Source organism: Ostrinia furnacalis, unplaced genomic scaffold (assembly GCF_004193835.3).
Source record: "Ostrinia furnacalis isolate ACB-3 unplaced genomic scaffold, ASM419383v2 OfSCF0194, whole genome shotgun sequence".
NCBI lineage: Eukaryota > Metazoa > Arthropoda > Insecta > Lepidoptera > Crambidae > Ostrinia > Ostrinia furnacalis.
Genome location: NW_021130433.1, coordinates 169697 through 188402, shown reverse-complemented (window position 1 = coordinate 188402; position 18706 = coordinate 169697). Strand labels below are relative to the sequence as shown.

Sequence of the window (18706 nt, the reverse complement as noted above, 5' to 3'; positions counted from 1 at the left end):
AGAATTAATTAGATATTTGGCTTTAGTCTTTTTTTTTAGACATTAAAAATGATCAAAGGGAACAGGTAACTCAAAACAATAAAGTTTTAGTTATTTTTTCTGGGTTATTTTTCTTTAAGATAAAATTATCTTCACCGGCCACAGCCATGATTTCATATTTTTACACTAATAATATTGCGTAGGATTCCACCGAACACCAGAATCCATAGCCACTTTGTCCGGCAGCGCCACGGTATTGAAAATAGGAACTAAAAACTGTCAAAGCGGCGGGTAATGACACGCTGTTTTACATTACGGCTAGCCGTATTGAAGAACGTTTAGCGCCGAATACATTCCGGCGGATTTTCATGCAGCCGTATTAAATCCGGCTAAACGTTAATCCGCCGTATTACAAAACAGAGCTGTAATGCAAAATGCCTAGCTGTAATGTAAAACGGCGGATTATACAATCTGACTGCGACACATGCATTCGTCAAATGACGTAGGTACCTACTATCGGCAACAGTGTTAACTACCCATTGCCAGTCATGTCACCTCGTTCTATCGCAAAGAATCACCATTTGATGAGAGCGAGAGCAAAAACGGAAATGGATAGTTAACAGTGTGGCCGTGTGTACCGTGGAAAATGTGCCTTACTTCAACTGGGCCCCGATTGCGCTAATTCGCATTTCAACTCCAGTCGTGCGCGAGTCAAACGCAAACGCAAGTCAAACGCTTCACGAACATTTGCTGTGTTTTAGTCATTTTAATTTTAAAAATAAAGGGTGCGGACTTTTAATGGAAAGTGCATAATTCCGTTGTTTCGTCTTTACGTGAACTTTACCGCGATACCGAATTGCACATCAGCTGGAATGACAATGGAGCGTAAGTCGCGCGCAACTGGAGAAAAAACGCGAATGAATTGGAGACATTACAAATTAGCGCATTCGTGGCCCTGGTCAATGTGAACGCGGCTTTCTAATTTAGGTACTATACTATAATCTAATTCGATAAAGAGCGTGGCGCGTGGCGAGGCTGAGCTGAATGACGTAAGCCATATTTTTTTCAAGTGAGAATAAACATTTACAAATTTCGATAATAACCAATTGGTCTTCCTTGAGTTAAAATCGTAGCGATTCGTTGCGACGCATTTATTTTGAAATGCTTTGAAAACTTCTTTTGTGAACAATACTTTGTAGTAACTACCAGAACATATTTGCTTTTGTGTTTAATTTTGTCAAAGATCTTGTTTTTCGCACACGGTATATCCAGTCCTTTTAGATAAGTGGTAAACAAGGCGAGTGAATAGGCACTTACAGGGCAGATATGTACCATCCTAGACTGCAACTCACTTAACACCAGGTGCTAATTAAAAATTCAAATATCTGCCTTGTCTTACATAAAAAACAGTACCTAATACAAAATCGCTTCAGGAATCCGGATATGTCAACAGGTATTTTTTAATACTTAGTCGCATGGCATCGGCTAAGAATTAAATTTCTAAACTCGGATTACAAATGAAACCCCGCCCGGACGCCCCAAATCCGGGGAATCCGGACGGATGGCAACCCTACCCCTAGTCAATAACGTGTGAAATAAAACTAAGGTTAAGTAAATAAAATTATTTAATAATTATTGCGAATTCACAACAAAAGTACAACCATTTCTATACATACAACTGAAACAACATACATATTTTGTTAAACCACGCAAAAGTCTACCTTCCTCCTATGATCATAAAAACTAAATCAGTCGTATGGACTACAATAAACATACTCCATTTTGCAGTTAACTTCATCATGCAGTTAACTGACAGATAAATTATTAACTGCAACAAATCGCCAAAGAGTACAAGATAATTTGACCCTTATAAGAAATTAAAATCAAAGTAAATATTATTTCATAAAAATTTATGAATAATAAACAGTTTTGGCTGAAACGAACGAACGAACGAACGAAACAGTTTTGACCCTTTCTAACTTATTGTTATAGGTTCTATAACACCTACTAAAACGTTCGTTTTATCCACGAAGACGCGCCCCACCAGTTTTTACTCGAAGTCACGCGGGGTGCGGGGTTTGATCCGAGCAATCCGAGCGGCATTATTGTAGTGTGCGTGTGCACTCATGGATGATTTAGCGTGTACCGATAACACTCAAACATTAGCGGAAGAATGGTGGGGCGCGTCTTCGTGGAAGAAACAATCTATAACGTTTTTCGGAGTAACCCCACTGAACTAAAAACTCGTAATTTTTATATAAACCTTTGAAAATTATAACTTGGCTTCGGACGGCATTAAAAATACAAACAATCATTTTAATGAACAATTTCTGTTCTGGAAATTCTATTAAAAAAAAGTATTTAAACTTACTAACGCCCGTATTCACAAACATTACTACGAGGTCTCACAGTGCGCGTGGACGCACAGGGTGACACACGAACCAATCACAGAGCTCTATTCAACGCTGTGCACTCGATTTTCAGCTTCACAAGCAAGCATCGTTTGTGAATACGATTGAGGGTTTTCGCGATTGAAAAATCCGCCAGATGGCAATACGTAGACGCGAGGTCCAAATGCTGCATGATTGGTGGATTTTGACATATCAGTCGATGTCATGTCAAAAATAACCAATCATGCAGCATTTGGACCTCGCGTCTACGTATTGCCATCTGGCGGATTTTTCATTCGTGAAAACCCTCATTGGATGTGTACCAAAAATATTTAATTTATAACCGAGCTTGTAATGGAAGATCTAGTAAATCAAATTTCCAACCCAATTAAGCACTCATGCGATGTGACGTCACGGCCGCCCAGGTGCGCAGTTAACTCGACCGAGTTGTAATGTAACTATGTAACTTAAATGAAACATAATAATATTAATTACATATTTACATTGTTAGCTATTTAATAACTATTTAATTAATTTTAACTATAATTTAAAGGGCAATGTCTCATTCTAAAATTATTTATTGCACAATAAATATTTTCTATTTCAATTCACTTTTCAACTCTTTTTACAATTTATTTATAACAATATTTTAACTCTAAAAAGTCAATCAATTCATTGAGATTATATTTTATGTAGAACAAAAAAACCTTACAACTTAGAACGAGTAACATTGTGATGTTTGTAACTGAATTAATTAATTAAGGTAAAGTAATTTAAATATTACCCTTTCATACAACTCCATACAACAAGGTAAATAATAAATAAATAAATGCTTAAAAATCTGTAAATAATAATTGGTTCATTTGAAACCTCTAAATTATTATAACATAAATCTGTGATGCACATAATGTATTAAAATTACATAAGATAAAAACACTTTTGTGTGGGTACTAAGTGTCAAAATTATTTATTTAATAAAAAAAATTATAAGCCTCCATGGTACGAGTTAGGCACCTTTTTAAAAACATTTTTCTGTAAAATCCTGTCGCAATGGTACCCCAATCCAAACCACAAAATATAAAAGAAGATAACTTCTTAATCATAACAAAACTCATATTAACAGTTTCTCTTCATGAGTAGTTGGCGCCACTGTCGATTGACCTTACTGTACAATAGCGCCACTCTAAAGCCCTGTCTGCGAGCACGTAGAATTTTGTCCAATGACCCCAAGCTACCCATCCTCATCGCTCGCGCGTAATTATATTACTGTCGCGACTGTGCGACGGGCGGCCGCAGTGAGTGTGCGAGCGCGATAACAACATAATTACGCGCGAGCGATAAGGATGGGTAGCTTGGGGTCATTGGAATAAATTCTACGTGTTCGCAGACCAGACTATAGTGAGTGCATAATGCGACAGTCCTACCGCTTCAGCGCTCTTATGGCGCCACTATCTTAGGATTACAGACACGTGGCAAGATATTGGTGCAATATTCAAACTCCTCGCATTCCGCAAATAAGTATATTTGAAACAATTTATAAAATGATAAAAAGAAAGAAAAGTAATTTTATTCAGTGACACGTTAGTCTGAAAACAAGATAGCGGGCATAATGGAAGACAGTTTCGTTGATAAAAGAATACATCGCAAAGAATTCTTGCACAACTTCTAACACAGTATGAACACACATATTTTGTGCGTCTTCACAAATATCTTGACACTTGTCTGACCAGAATTTGCCTCCAGCTATAGTCCGGTCGCCGAGCACGTAGAATTTCGTCTAATGACCCAAGTTACCTATCCTTATCGCTCGCGCGTAATTATATTGCTGTCGCGACTGTGCGACGGGCGCGAGCGATAAGGATAGGTAGCTTGGGGTCATTGGACGTAATTCTACGTGCTCGACCGGACTTTAGTGACAAGGCTCTACAGTGGCGCCAACTGGAATATGGTAGCCTTGGATCGGTACGGTAGCTTTCACTGCCCACTTCGGCTAAAGATTCTACTAAAGCTACCATTCCCTACCAATTATGGACTGCTCGCTTCACTCCTGGCCGCTTCATACTCGGACAGCGTTATAGCATGATTCGATAGCATATGACTCTTCAAACTGCACTTCTGAACGAACGCGGAACCGCACACACCGCACTTAAAACGTCTATCGTTATTATGTATACGCATATGCTCTCTTAGAGTCTTCTTTCTAGCGTACGCCTTATGACACACTGTACATTTGAACACTCTTTCACCGTTATGTTTGATCATATGCTCATCCAACGACTGCTTGATAAAAAATCCTTGACCGCACTCCGCACAGATGTGATTCCTCTCCATAAGATGAACTTTTTTAATATGAGACGTTAATTTAGACTTCAAAATGAAGGACTTCACGCATATATTGCACTTGTAACTCGCTGCCACTTGATTGTGTTCTTTAAACATATGCCTATTGCGTTGATAATAGCTTGTAAACGATTGGTCGCAGTGCGGGCAGTTTGTTGTGTATCTAGCACTAGTGTTGTGAGTATATTTTTCGTGACAGGCTTTTCTCACTCGAGTCGTGAACACTTTATCGCAGTATGAACACTTAAACGTACCAATATCATGTGTGCGTTGGTGATTTTTCAATCTGTGCTTATTTATGAAGCCCATATCGCACACTTCGCAAATGTAGTTTCTATAATGCCCGTTCATGTGTTGTAGCAACATTTTGAACGTCTCATACGTGGAGTTACATAACGCACAGTTTAAAATTTCTGTGTCCGTTAATTTGAATTCTAGGATGTAGTCGTTTGCGTCCGGATAAAATTTGATGTCATGTTCGTTTGTTAGATGTATCTTCAATAATGATATTGTGTCGGCGTGGGCGTTGCAAATGTTGCATTTCAGATCTGTTATATCAATTTTGATGGACAAATTGTTTTTATCCATTCGTTTGTTGTCATGTAGCTCGTCATTTCTGTGGACTTCTTGAGTGTGGACTCTCAGATCTTGCGGATCTTGGTATGTTTCTTTGCAGTAAGCACAGGATATGCCCGCTATGGTTTTGTTCAGGAATGGAGTGCAGTTGGAGTATTTCAGGATGTTTTCTACGTTCAGCTTGTGCATTTTGTTCTCGCTGACGTATCGACATGAGAGAGGCTTCTTCAGTTTTTCGGTGAGTGTCCGGAGAGAATACTTGAGAGGGTTCTTGAGGAGTTTCTTTTCTGAAAATGATAAAGAAATGTTAAAATTTTCATTCTGTTACAAGGGAAAGGAAATAATGACTATGTTTCGTCTTGAACTGTCAAAGCGCAGGGATCCTGCCATGCTCCCCTCACTTGAGGCAGAATGTTCTCTCAATCACCTGGATCAAAATGAAAGGGTCTAAGAGACTGCCCTGCCTAAATACCTGTATTACCCCTCTGGGTCACAATGCCCTTTCCTACTGTTCCAGAATTCATACGGTACTAGAATGCCCCCTACTGTTCCATAATCCTCCTCTACTATTCCCGAATACCTCCCCAAAGTTCCAGAAACCCCTCAACTATTCCAGAATGCCCTTTACTTTTCCAGAATCCCCTATACTATTCCAAAATACCCCCAACTGTTCTAGAGCCCTCTTCTACTATTCAAGAATGCCCCTTACTATTCCAGAACTCCCCACTCACCATTCTTGTCAAGCAGAAGGCGCTTCTTCTTCTTAGCGAACTCCGCAAAGTTCTTGTCGTCGTCGCTGCTGTCGTGTTTCAGTTCGTCATACTTTTATATTTTACGCCTACCTGAAGTGTCTAAGAGCAGGGGACCCAACTGATTTTCGTATTTCAGAACGCCCCTTACAGATCCAAAATACCCCCTATTATTCCAGAATACCCCCTACAGCTCCAATATACCCCCTATAATTCCAGAATACCCCCTACTGCTCCAAAATGCCCCCTATTATTCCAGAATACCCCCTACTGCTCCAAAATGCCCTCTATTATTCCAAAATGCCTCCTACTGCTCCAAAATGCCCCATATTATTCCAGAATACCCCCTACTGCTCCAAAATGCCTACTACTGCTCTAAAATGCCCCCTATTATTCCAGAATACCCCCTACTGCTCCAAAATGCCTTCCTATTATTCCAGAATACCCCCTACTGCTCCAAAATACCCCCTATTATTCCAGAACCCCTCCATAATGTCCCGGGATGATTGACTCACCGCTTTTGTCAAGTAGCAACCGTTTCTTTTTCTTAGCAAGCTTCTTCTTGAGGCCGACGCCGTCGAACAGCATCTCCGCTAAGTTCTTGTCGTCGTCGCTGCTGTCGTGCTTTAGTTCGTCGTACTCGGATAACTCGTCTTTTAACGCTGTAATAGTACAAATAGGGTGTATTATTTACCCGACTAGGCCGAGGAGGCTCAAGGTCACCCAAAGGGCTATGCTCGGAGTTTCCCTGCGTGATCGAATCAGAAATGAGGAGATCCGCAGGAGAACCAAAGTGACCGACATAGCTCGCAGATTGCTAAAATCAAGATACAGTGGGCGGGGCACNAAAGCTTGTAAAAACGAATCGCCGTAAAACCGACTCCACGTAGTCTTGTCTGCCATACCCCTAGAGTGTAATTTAGAAGCGCGTAGGCACGGAGGGGCGAGGCGGCCCGCGGGCTGAGGAGAACGAATAGCACGCGAGGGACCGCCAGAGCCCCGCAGTGCCGGAGCCGTGACAGAAGTCTCAAGTTTTTAGTCAAATTGCTTGCTTGCTAGCTAACTTGCTTGCTTGCTTGCTTGCTTGCTTGCTAGCTTGCTAGCTTGCTTGCTTGCTTGCTTGCTTGCTTGCTTGCTTGCTTGCTTGCTTTCTGCATGGAAGCAAGCTTTGTGTATTTATTAATCATTACGTACCTAATATCAGTACCAATATCGTTGTGGAAATCCATAGAAATCTCAAGTTTTTACTCAAATTTGCATGTTGTATACCTGCAAGCTTTGTGTATTTGTTAATCATTACCTACCTAATATCAATACCATGGTTGCTGTGGAAATCCATTGAAACCTAATAAATACATAATAATAAATGCCGATTGTTAGTAGAAATTACAAATAAAAAAAAATATACAAAAAAAGTATTTATTATTGCAAACAAACATTTATAATATGTGTTAGAGTTGGACGGGTATCCGCCCAACCAGATGGAGCTGGTGAGGGTTGTACATGGAAGTCCATCTGAAGGTGACTGAGATCGTGAACGACGTAGGGCGCCAGTAAAACGATGACTCATTTTGATACTTTTATTAGATGTTCACAGTTCGGTGTCCGTAATAAGAATGAATCAATTCGGCCGGCTTGCCGCTTTTATAACGAGTCTCCCCCAAGGTGGGGCTTGCACGTGCAACGTAAACTTGTTTTAGTGCAGGTGTTGTTTTGCAGCAAGCCGCTCGTTTTGTTTCTCTTTACAATATTACGTAGTGTTTTAAGACTCACAAATCAACAATATTGTGAATAATTAATTACAGTAAATGAATTTAATATAATAATAGAAAATATTATAAATTAATTATTATTATAACAAATAACTACTTATTATATTTCTTTATTTGTGTATAATTTCGCATTCGCGCTATCACGGCCATGCTGACAAGCAGCTCGTGCTCGAGCTAGCGGTCTCGTTAATCTAAAAGGACAACGTTTATTTTTATTTTTATCCAGACTCAGAGGTTTTAACATGCTTTTTCTGACTAAAGGTTTGTCAAACTCAGCGGTCAAAGACATAGCTTGTTTCAACTGCACTAAGGAAGACGGAACTTTTGTCAAACTCAGAGGCTCTTGGCTTGGATTGGCAAATTCCCGTTCCAGGAATGTCTGTTGAACTCAGAGGCTATTCCGTGACTTGTTTTGACAGGTAGGTAATTTGCTATAGCTTGTTTCAACTGCACTAAGGAAAACGGAACTTTTGTCAAACTCAGAGGCTCTTGGCTTGGATTGGCAAATTCCCGTTCCAGGAATGTCTGTTGAACTCAGAGGCTATTCTAAAGGTTTGTCAAACTCAGCGGTCAAACACATCGCTTGTTTCAACTGCACTAAGGAATACGGAACTTTTGTCAAACTCAGAGGCCCTTGGCTTGGCTTGACAAATTCCCGTTCCAGGAATGTCTGTTGAACTCAGAGGCTATTCCGTGACTTGTTTTGACAAGTAATTTGCTATCCTAAAGGTTTGTCAAACTCAGCGGCCAAACACATCGCTTGTTTCAACTGCACTAAGGAATACGGAACTTTTGTCAAACTCAGAGGCCCTTGGCTTGGATTGACAAATTTCCGTTCCAGGAATGTCTGCTGAACTCAGAGGCTATTCTGTGGCTTGTTTTGACAAGTAATTATTGTGATGGTAATTTTATTATTTTGCTATCACGGCTCATTCAAGATTCGGATTCGGTACTATCCTAAGATGCTCAGTATATAGAGACTTTGTACTTGGCATCGTGTTCTTTGTATTTTTGCAAAAGCACCACGTTATAAAAGATAATCAAAATGATTTTCAAAAAGGTAAATCAACAACCTTAGCTGCATTTAATTTGATTAAAACTATTACGGAAACAATTGATAAAGGAGATCATGTAGCGGTGGTACTGTTTGATATGACCAAAGCCTTTGATTATGTCTGCCATGAGAGACTTCTTCGGAAATGTGAGTTTAATGGCCTGAGAAGTCGTGCACTGCAATGGCTAAGTAGTTACCGACGACAGTATGTCGAAATATCCAAAGTCGATCAAAAATCTAAAAAACTAAAATACTTTAAGTCATGTCCAAAGATAAATTCATACGGTGTACCTCAAGGAAGCATTTTAGGGCCACTTCTGTTTCTAATTTACATTAATGACCCGCCTAATGTAACTGAATTTCAAACGATATTATTTGCTGATGACATTTCGATTATTATCACTTGTAATGACATTATTAATTATGAATTCGACATTAATAAGACGGTAGACAAAGTTGCAAAATGGCTGAGTTGTAATAAACCTCTTTATTAGTGTATCCAAGACTAAATTTATGCAATATTAATAGATTCTAATTTTGTAAAAGTTGCATGCATATCCCGGACAAAACATGTTGGATTTGACATTTTCTATCGCTCATTTTGTTACCATGTTTCTAAGAAAATAAATGATTTATTTATTTATTTATATCGATCATTGTCAATAATTTTTAAGATTTGATTGATACGGCTCTAAGTATTTAGGACTCAAATTATTACCAGACCACTGTGTAAAATAACTTAACTTTAGCAAAGGAACCGAAACGTTTTTTATTCTTTAGAAGACTGTTCGGTTATTCTGATAATGACATTTTGTATGAATATTGTCAATTGCTAATTGGGTATTTGACACCATTTACCAACAATTTTAAAGTTCAACATTTTCAAAAAATAAGTAGGTAAACTTAATTCTGGTCTTAAAAACTTAACTAATCTTAAATTATCTGTAAGTTTTAGGTTGCATTATAAGATTAAGTAAGATTTTGGGTTGAATTGTAATTGAAAAAGAAGTTTGATTGAGTGGACAAAATAGTGACGTTACAGTCTAATATTGCCATACAAGATCTATGGAAGAGTCTCGCTTTGACAGTTTTAAAATTAATTGGTGGTGGCTGAACATCATTGTTGCTCGAAACGGAACCGCTATCGCGCTGCTGGCAGCGAGGCGCGCTGAGCAAGCCCCGCGCGGCCGCAGCCAGCTTGTGCTACTGGTCTTCAAACAGCTCGCGTTACTTCATCTCAGCGTCGGAATCCTCCGTAAGCATCTCGATGTCAATCTGTAAATCGTCAAAAATAGGGTATATGGCATCAAATTTGTTTAAACGCCCTTCCAGGTATTGTTCCTGACTAAGTTCAGTCCAAATCTTAAGAAGTCTAATAAAGTTATTGAAAATGGTTAATTTAGATTTTAAACAGCTACGTTTTTTGGGTAATCGTTAGTGTTCCTTTGATTGGGCCACATTTAGTATTTTATTCAAAAGATGCACTTTGACGTTCATAAGCTTTTTATGGAATGATAAAATAAAAAATGAAAATTAAATTGCAAGGAAATGAAAATTATGCACTGTTATTAGCAATTCTGTAGCGAAAAGAAAAGGAAATAAATTGGAACGAACTCACAAAATACTCAAACCGGTTTCCGACCCAAGTTCGTTTCCTCGCCTTGAACAATCGACTGGTCCAAAGTCCAACTTGCTGGTCGATCGGTAAAAAGCTTCTTTTCTTGAGCTTGAGTGGCTGTGATGCGTGAATTCTTCACCAGGGATGAGACCTGTTAGGTTCCCGAGGAAATATTGCTGAGTTCTTGGAATCTTGGATTTTTCATAAGAACAGGTGTGCGTCGGTCAGGGTTTCCTACTTCAGCATATGGGCGGGTAGTAGGTTCTTCACTCCTCTCTTCTGANTGCCTCAAGACACTGAGAGGTAAATAAGTAGTTAATATTATTCATGATAATTCATGCTAAATCATATATTTCCTCTGCCATTTTCCGCAGTTTGGCACCTCACGTCACATCATTTTACCGAAGTCAGCCCTATAGCTTTGGCGCAGTGCCGATCATTGACGTTTGTCAACAAAATGGTGCTTGACTCTTGAGACAGGCTAAATTACACCATATTGTTAATGACATTGAGCATACATTTTTTTAAATAACTTCGCGAAGTAAAACTTCTGTACGTAGTACTTATTATTATTCTGTGGTTGGGGCAGGAAAGTTCTCGAGTGACGACCACGGGCTGGAAGACGTAGCGTGGGCAGGCCTCCTACTAGGTGGACCGACGATCTGGTGAAGGTCGCGGGAAGAGCCTGGATGCAGGCAGCGCAGGACCGTTCATTGTGGAAAACCTTGGAGGAGGCCTTTGTCCAGCAGTGGACGTCATATTTTGGCTGAAACGAACGATTTACCCGACTGCGCCAGACAGTAGGCTTAAGATGCTCACAACCCGTTGTCCAACACAATGTCCATTGGCCCGCGCCGCATATTTTTTCCGTTATTCACTTTACTACCCGTTCGCGCTAAGTTCGCCGGTCCGTGGAATGTGCGTCCCCTCCCCCAACCGCGATTAAACGCAATTAGTTAGTGATTAAATGCAATTAATGTGTCTTATTTTACGCAAATACACATTTTTTATCAATATTACTAATAAAAATACACTTATAGACGCTTCCCTTCGAGTGACGTCATATCGCCAGCGCCAAACTTATCGCGAACGGATAGTAGGTAGGTACTAGGTATGTTTTATGCATTAGGTTCATGCAAGCATTTTTTTTTACTGAAGAGTTGTGGTTTATCATAATACAAGCAAATAACTGCTTAGAAATTAGTTATTGTACAACCCGGGCGAGTTAACTGCGCACTTGGCGGGCGTGACGTCACTTCGACGATCTGGTACAAACGGGATAAACGCGGGGAAGTGAGTCGCATTCAGCGAAGTGCGCAGTTAGCTCGGTCGGATTGTATATTGTTACTATAGTCTGGTCTGCGAGCACGTAGAATTTTGTCCAATGACCTCAAGCTACCCATCCTTATCGCTCGCGCGTAATTATGTTACTGTCGCGCTCGCACACTCACTGCGGGCGCGCGTCGCACAGTCGCGACAGCAACATAATTACGCGCGAGCGATAAGGATGGGTAGCTTGGGGTCATTGGACAAAATTCTACGTGCTCACGGACCAGGCTTTAGTGATTAAGCATGTGAAATAAATATGTATAATGCAGTTTATAGTAAAAAATAAAGAACTCACGTAAGAAATATATTCCGTTATCATCATCACCGTCTGCTATCTCTTCCTTTACTTTAACTTTTTCTCCTGTAAAAAAGATAAATGATATTTTAATAAGTTAGCCTGTTTGAAAATCAGACCCTTTGTAGATTGTTCCATCCACGACACGAAGACGCGCCCCACCATTCTTCCGCTAATGTTTGAGTGTTATCGGTACACGCTAAATGATCCATGAGTGCACACGCACACTACAATAATGCCTTACGGATTGCTCGGACCACACTCCCCGCACCCCGCGCGACCGAGACCGAAAATTGGTGGGGCGCGTCTTCGTGGATTGATCGATCTAAGTTTTACGAACACGCGTTAGCTGCGCTGTTAAAGTTAAAAAATAAAACTTTATTTTAATCACCTTTGACGAGTATATCTTTGCAACTGGCGAAGTCCCGCTGACACTGCTGCACCTGAAAAAGTTAAAATATTCATTTTTGATTTAAAATAGAAAAGAATTGTAGAATTAATTACAGAACCGATTAAGATGTCACAAAACTTGTTCACCAATTTTATTTATTAGACCCTAATAACGACACAATACGCCTACCTACTCTAAAAAAAAGCATTTAGATTGTATTTTTTATTTAAGGCTCTGCATTTTTTTGTTGCTTTTACGTGAGATTCGCTCACGGTGACAAAAGTCACCCGTGTGCGTCCATGTTAACACTTTAACATACTCATACCTGCATTTTGAAGTCATTCGCATCGCGCAGCCGGCCCACGCACACATCGCAAATTCCACTGTCTCCCTCGCACTCGCCAGTTAGCATCTGAAAATAAAGAGAACTCTATCTTAGTCAGTTGAAATACCAACACAGATATTCAGCAATACTAGTCAGAGTTAAGTTTATTGTGCTCTAAAATACACATCAAATTGGGCAACCCAACATTCTGGGGTGGGCACTAGACCATTCTCTGGGGTAGGCACTGGACCATTCTTGGACCATTTTCGGGTGGGCACTGGACAATTCTTGGACCATTTTAGGGTGGGCGCACTGGACCATTCTGGTGTGAGCACTGGATCATTCTGGGGTGGGCACTAGACCATCTTGGCGTGGGCACTAGACCATTCTGGGGTGGGCACTAGACCATTCTGGGGTGGGCACTAGACCATTCTGGGGTGGGCACTGGTTTTTACTTACTTATTTATTAAAACGTTTATTTAGGTTATTTAATTATCAAATACGTAATTTAATAAATTATTTGACTAAGTAGTTAAAAAAATATTAAATTAGGTACAATTCATCACTTAGTACAAAAGCGCGCTGAGCAAATTACTTTATCAAATGGAACACACAAATTGTTAAGAAGCGTAATTACGTAATTTAAAAATAACTATTACCATATCAGATGTAAGCATTTTATTTAAAAAGTAATATTTAATCATTATTACCATTCAGAATTATTAGGAAGTTTAAAAAATGTAAGTTCTGGTCTTGAAGATGCCGAGTTAAAGTAGCCGTATACTACGCAATACATTCGTGGCATGTTTTTAACAATACAGCGGACAGTGGATGCCTAAAAATTATTATTAAAAACGCAACGCGCGCGACACCCGCGACGGATGGACTGCGAGGTTCGCTTAGAGCTCGTGTAAAGCGTGCGTCTGTGTGCGTGAGTCTGATTTCGAGCATTTGTATGAAGCTTCCGTACTGTTTTGATTTATCTACTGTGGTAAAACGATGACTCATTTTGATACTTTTATTAGATGTTCACAGTTCGGTGTCCGTAATAAGAATGAATCAATTCGGCCGGCTTGCCGCTTTTATAACGAGTGTCCCCGCAAGGTGGGGCTTGCACGTGCAACGTAAACTTGTTTTAGTGCAGGTGTTGTTTTGCAGCAACCCGCTCGTCTTGTTTCTCTTTACAATATTACGTAGTGTTTTAAGACTCACAAATCAACAATATTGTGAATAATTAATTACAGTAAATGAATTTAATATAATAATAGAAAATATTCTAAATTAATTATTATTATAACAAATAACTACTTATTGTATTTCTTTATTTGTGTATAATTTCGCATTCGCGCTATCATATGTGTGTGTAAAGCTGGGTTGCACCATCTTACTTTAACTTTGACAAACGTCAAAAATCTGTCAAAATCCATACAAAAAGCACCGGTTAACGTAATAGTTACGGTTAAAGTTAGGTGGTACAACTTAGCCTAAGTAAAGTAAAACACAAAACATTTGAAAACTTATTGAAGTTTTTTCAAATTTAAATTTGACGCTATTGCTCGCAAGAGTTCGCATTCTGTGTATTCTGTTTTATTCTTAATAATATTATTAATTCTTATACATTTTGAGATGTATATTTTTTTGCGTTTTGGAGAAGGTGTACCATTCTTGAAGCATTCAATATCAGCTAATACTTTTATACTCTCGTGGAGAAGTTCATTTGCCACAAAATAAAAACCAGGATTTGCCGTATCTACAATTGCGTTAAAACGATGATGCCAAGATTCAGCAGAATTTTGAGTAAGTGGTAAACCACGAGACTCTAAATTTGCAATACTCCATACATGTGGTGGAAATTTTGGCTTGTTGTTTCTTCCTACCACGAAGTCCTCGCCGAAATTATTTATAATATTAATAGCATCACGTGAACTCTCTTCTTGTAGTTTTTTAAAATACAGTGGAATTTCGTCAGGTTCAAGAAGCGCCAATGCTAAAAGACATTTTATCTCGATCGCAAAATTTATATTGGTACCATATAACGCACTTTTCCCGCTTTTTTGTACTCTTCTGTAGATTATTTGGCCTAAATGAAAAAAACATCCATTTATGGTAACGTTTTCAAAAATCAGTTTCATGATCTGCATAGCAGCGATCTCGAAGTCCATTATTACATTTTGAACCTTTAGTTCTATATTATTTTCATTGCTGTAGTCTATAATAGCATCAAAAAGTCTATTATATGTCGATTTATCTTTGTTAGAACAAAATGCAAACAATAAAGGATAGGTTTGTCTTCGTTCGTTCGTTCGTTTCAGCCAAATGACGTCCACTGCTGGACAAAGGCCTCCCCCAAGGTTTTCCACAATGAACGGTCCTGCGCTGCCCGCATCCAGGCTCTTCCCGCGACCTTTACCAGATCGTCGGTCCACCTAGTAGGAGGTTTGTCTATTATCCTTAAATATATTTCCATGTATTACATACAGCTGCTGGAAAATTCCAGCTACATGGAATGTTCCATCCATAATCCATAGTTCAGATCTTCCCAAATTTCTCATTAATTCTAGGCTTGAAAGAATTATTATTCTTTTATTTTCTCCAAAAATTTCGTCAAAAATAACAAAACTTTTATCATTTAACTGTAATTTATCGTGATGAATCGTAAAAAATATGTCCTTAGGTTCTAAAAAAGTCGGTTTACCTTTTTTCTTTTGTCTGTAACAAATTTGTCGTAACGCTGATGTAGAAGGCAATTGCGAAAGTTCCAATACATCATGATTTCGTTTACTGTGCTGGAGAATATTACAAGTCTTGCGATCGTAATTGGTCAAAGACTCGCTCTTAATATTTTGTATGACTTCTGTAGTTACTAGTTTTGATGGATTCGGGTCGTGGTTGTGCTTATTGTCCCAGTTTTCCACCGAATGTAATTTAGTCTCATTATCCAACGTAGTAATAGCACGGGATTTGCATTTTTCCAGATTAGTTAACTCACATATCCAATAGAACTTGTTATTCATTTGTCTATTTTTGTTGTAACTGTAACCGTCAATAAACAATTTCAACGAATTTTTGGAACTTAAAAAGGTTTCACATTTAATTATGGAATTCATAATTATACTCGTCGTAACGTCACAAAGTTTTCTTCCAAATAGATACGCAAATCACTGGTAAACAATTTAATTATTTGTGTCATTTTTTTTTATCCCACCTACAACAAAAAATAATTGTTCATATTTACTTTTTACTTTACAATAGTTAAAGAATCTTATGACGATTTTGCTCAGTAGTATTGAATAGGCGTTAATTCAACTTATAATTCTTCGGATTAAGATAAATTTTCATAATCTTGTACTAGGTACCAAACGTACATTAAACAGGCTTATTATAAAAATTGAACTTTATATAAAATTATTGTTATATGGTTTAAGTTTTATAGGAAAAGAATTTTATCTCATTTGATTGTTCGACATTGTATTTTTATATGATTTGAATGGTATTTGTTTTGATTATTATACGTTGTAAGTTTTATAGGAAATATATTCATTATATCAAACCATTTTATATCAGTTGTTAGTTATTTGTCTTAAAATTATTCGTTTTAAAATTATATGATTCGTTTATTACAGTAAATAATTATTATTATCCTGCTTTCGCCTCCGAGATTTATTTTACCGTGTAGGTAGTACCCCTGTACGACAAGCCAATCCGCACACAATATTCAGCGTAGTAGTAGTAAAAAACAAAAGAGCGGGCAACCCCACCCCTACCACGCTGTGGGCTCGGTGTCCGAGCGGTCTCATTTCTTTGTGCGCACGCGCAACGACCGCACGCAGTATAAGAAAAATGCTTAAGTGACGTCACCAGGACGTTTTTACCGACAAAAAACGTAATTATTTTAAGTTGTGCAGTGTAGTGACGAGAATTAGANATGGGGATGTTGCCTGGGTCAAAAAGCAAGAGTTTTAATTAGTCCGTCAGTTAACTTATCAAAAAATACTCTACACGTATTTTTCACTTTTTCAAACTAATGAAAATTTAAAGAGATAAAGCGCCCCAAAGTTCATAAGAAGAGGCCCGTGACGTCAACGCTTGCTTAAAAATGCCGCACGTTGTGACGTCGTGCGCAACTTCAACGCACCATAACTATGTAATTATTTGTTAGATTGACAAATAAAAATATATGTGTCCAATATTTTTTGATATTAAACATTACGGACTAAAAAAATTTTTTTAGGCAACTAGCCTATTCTGGGGCTAGTACTGGATCATTCTGCTGTGAGCAATGGATCATTCTGGGGTGGGCACTAGACCATTCTGGGGTGTGCACTAGTCCATTCTGGGGTGGGCACTTGACCATTCTGGAGTGGGCCCACACACTCACGTAGATGAACACAGTGGTATATGTGTGCATTCAGATACCAGACTATCAGATTTCTCAAGACTAAAAGCACTCTCTCTAAGACCCATTCGTTCGTTTGTTTCAGCCGAAAGACGTCCACTGCTGGACTTAAGATCCATTATAGTTTTATAATCCAGAATTTAAAAAAAAAGAGTATATTGTAATCCGACAAAATACAAATCAAAGAATAAAAATTGACAAAAATGATGTATCAATCAACAGTGATAGGCATGTTGGATAACAGTGGCTGCCAGATAACTGGAGGACACTGCATTGTAAATAAACAATAAAGACTGTGATAGTAGATATTTGTCACTGCTACACTGCTGGCCGAATTTTAATAAAACTTTCTCAACTTCCCCATGTTGGAGCATATTATGGATGCAGACAAAATCATAGGCAAAAGCTACTTTCAAATCAATCAGCTGTGACATTTACACTTTAGTAGAATTTCAACTATTAAAGTTTCAAAGTTATGAATGTTACTGCAGTTTCAGCTACAGAGTCCTTAACTAATTCTGTTGCTTATGGCAACCAACATTACTTGGCCGGAATGTGACATGCAGACAAATATAATAGATCTCTCAACCATCAGCCACTTACATGAATCTCAAAACATTCTTTTAGCATGTCCAAGTACACTTCATTCTTCCCAAGCCTTTGGTAGGATAACTTCAAGTCTTTGTCCGGAGGCCGTGCCAGGCAGCATCGGCAAACCATAGCGGAGTCCATTTTTTACGCTAAAATAAACAGAATTCTGAAATTCCTATTGGAAATTCCGAAAAACCACGGAAAGAAAAGAAAACTGACTGAAAAACAGAGGAGCTTTTTTTGTGCTGAAAATGACAGATTTGACAAGTCGGTGGCCAATTTGACAGTAGTGAGGTGACGTTGTTTATCGTTATTTCATTTGTCGTTGCTACAGTTTACATTATTTTCGAACAAACTGGGCCCCGATTACGCTATTTTTTAACGTCTCCAATACAGACGCGCTTCTGTCTGTATTGGAGACGTTAAAAATTAGCGTAATCGGGGCCCTGCATTCGCAATTTATCTGCTCTTATTTAAATAGAAATTGAAAAAGTTATGGAAAATAGATTTATAAACCCTTTCTAAACATGTTTTTTAATTCAATAGGAAAGTTAACGATATAATTTTTAAATACTCCGGTACAATAATACCGATATTTTATTTTTACCACTGCACTGCATCGACAAACGCCAAAAAAAGTTAGCTAGCTTACAAAATCAGTGTTGCCAGAAGGTTACTTTTGTAACCTTTTTGGTTACTTTTGAACTGCTGTGGTTGCTTTTAGGTTACACTAATGAAAAGGTTACTTTTAGGTGATTTTTCAGAAATTGTAGAATTAACTTTGCAGGTTATTCAGTAAAAAATATTAATAGTGACAATTTAAAAATTATGTCATAAAGTGCATTTAAACTTGAATTTTATTTATTATTTGTTAAGAAAAATTAGTTTTAGCGAATGTTTT

The 18706-nt window shown here is 38.4% G+C and overlaps 1 protein-coding gene across 1 annotated transcript; it reads right to left on the bottom strand.

The window, feature by feature from the left end:
- Positions 1 to 4227: 4227 nt before the first annotated feature.
- Positions 4228 to 18064, bottom strand: LOC114354652 (zinc finger protein 615). The gene is made up of 6 exons (XM_028307148.1): positions 17818 to 18064; positions 12819 to 12905; positions 12494 to 12545; positions 12103 to 12168; positions 6550 to 6696; positions 4228 to 5572 (listed from the first exon to the last, which is right to left on the bottom strand). Exons 1-6 carry the CDS (start codon positions 17944 to 17946, stop codon positions 4395 to 4397), a joined length of 1659 nt encoding a protein of 552 aa, XP_028162949.1. The 5' UTR covers positions 17947 to 18064; the 3' UTR covers positions 4228 to 4394.
- Positions 18065 to 18706: the final 642 nt, after the last annotated feature.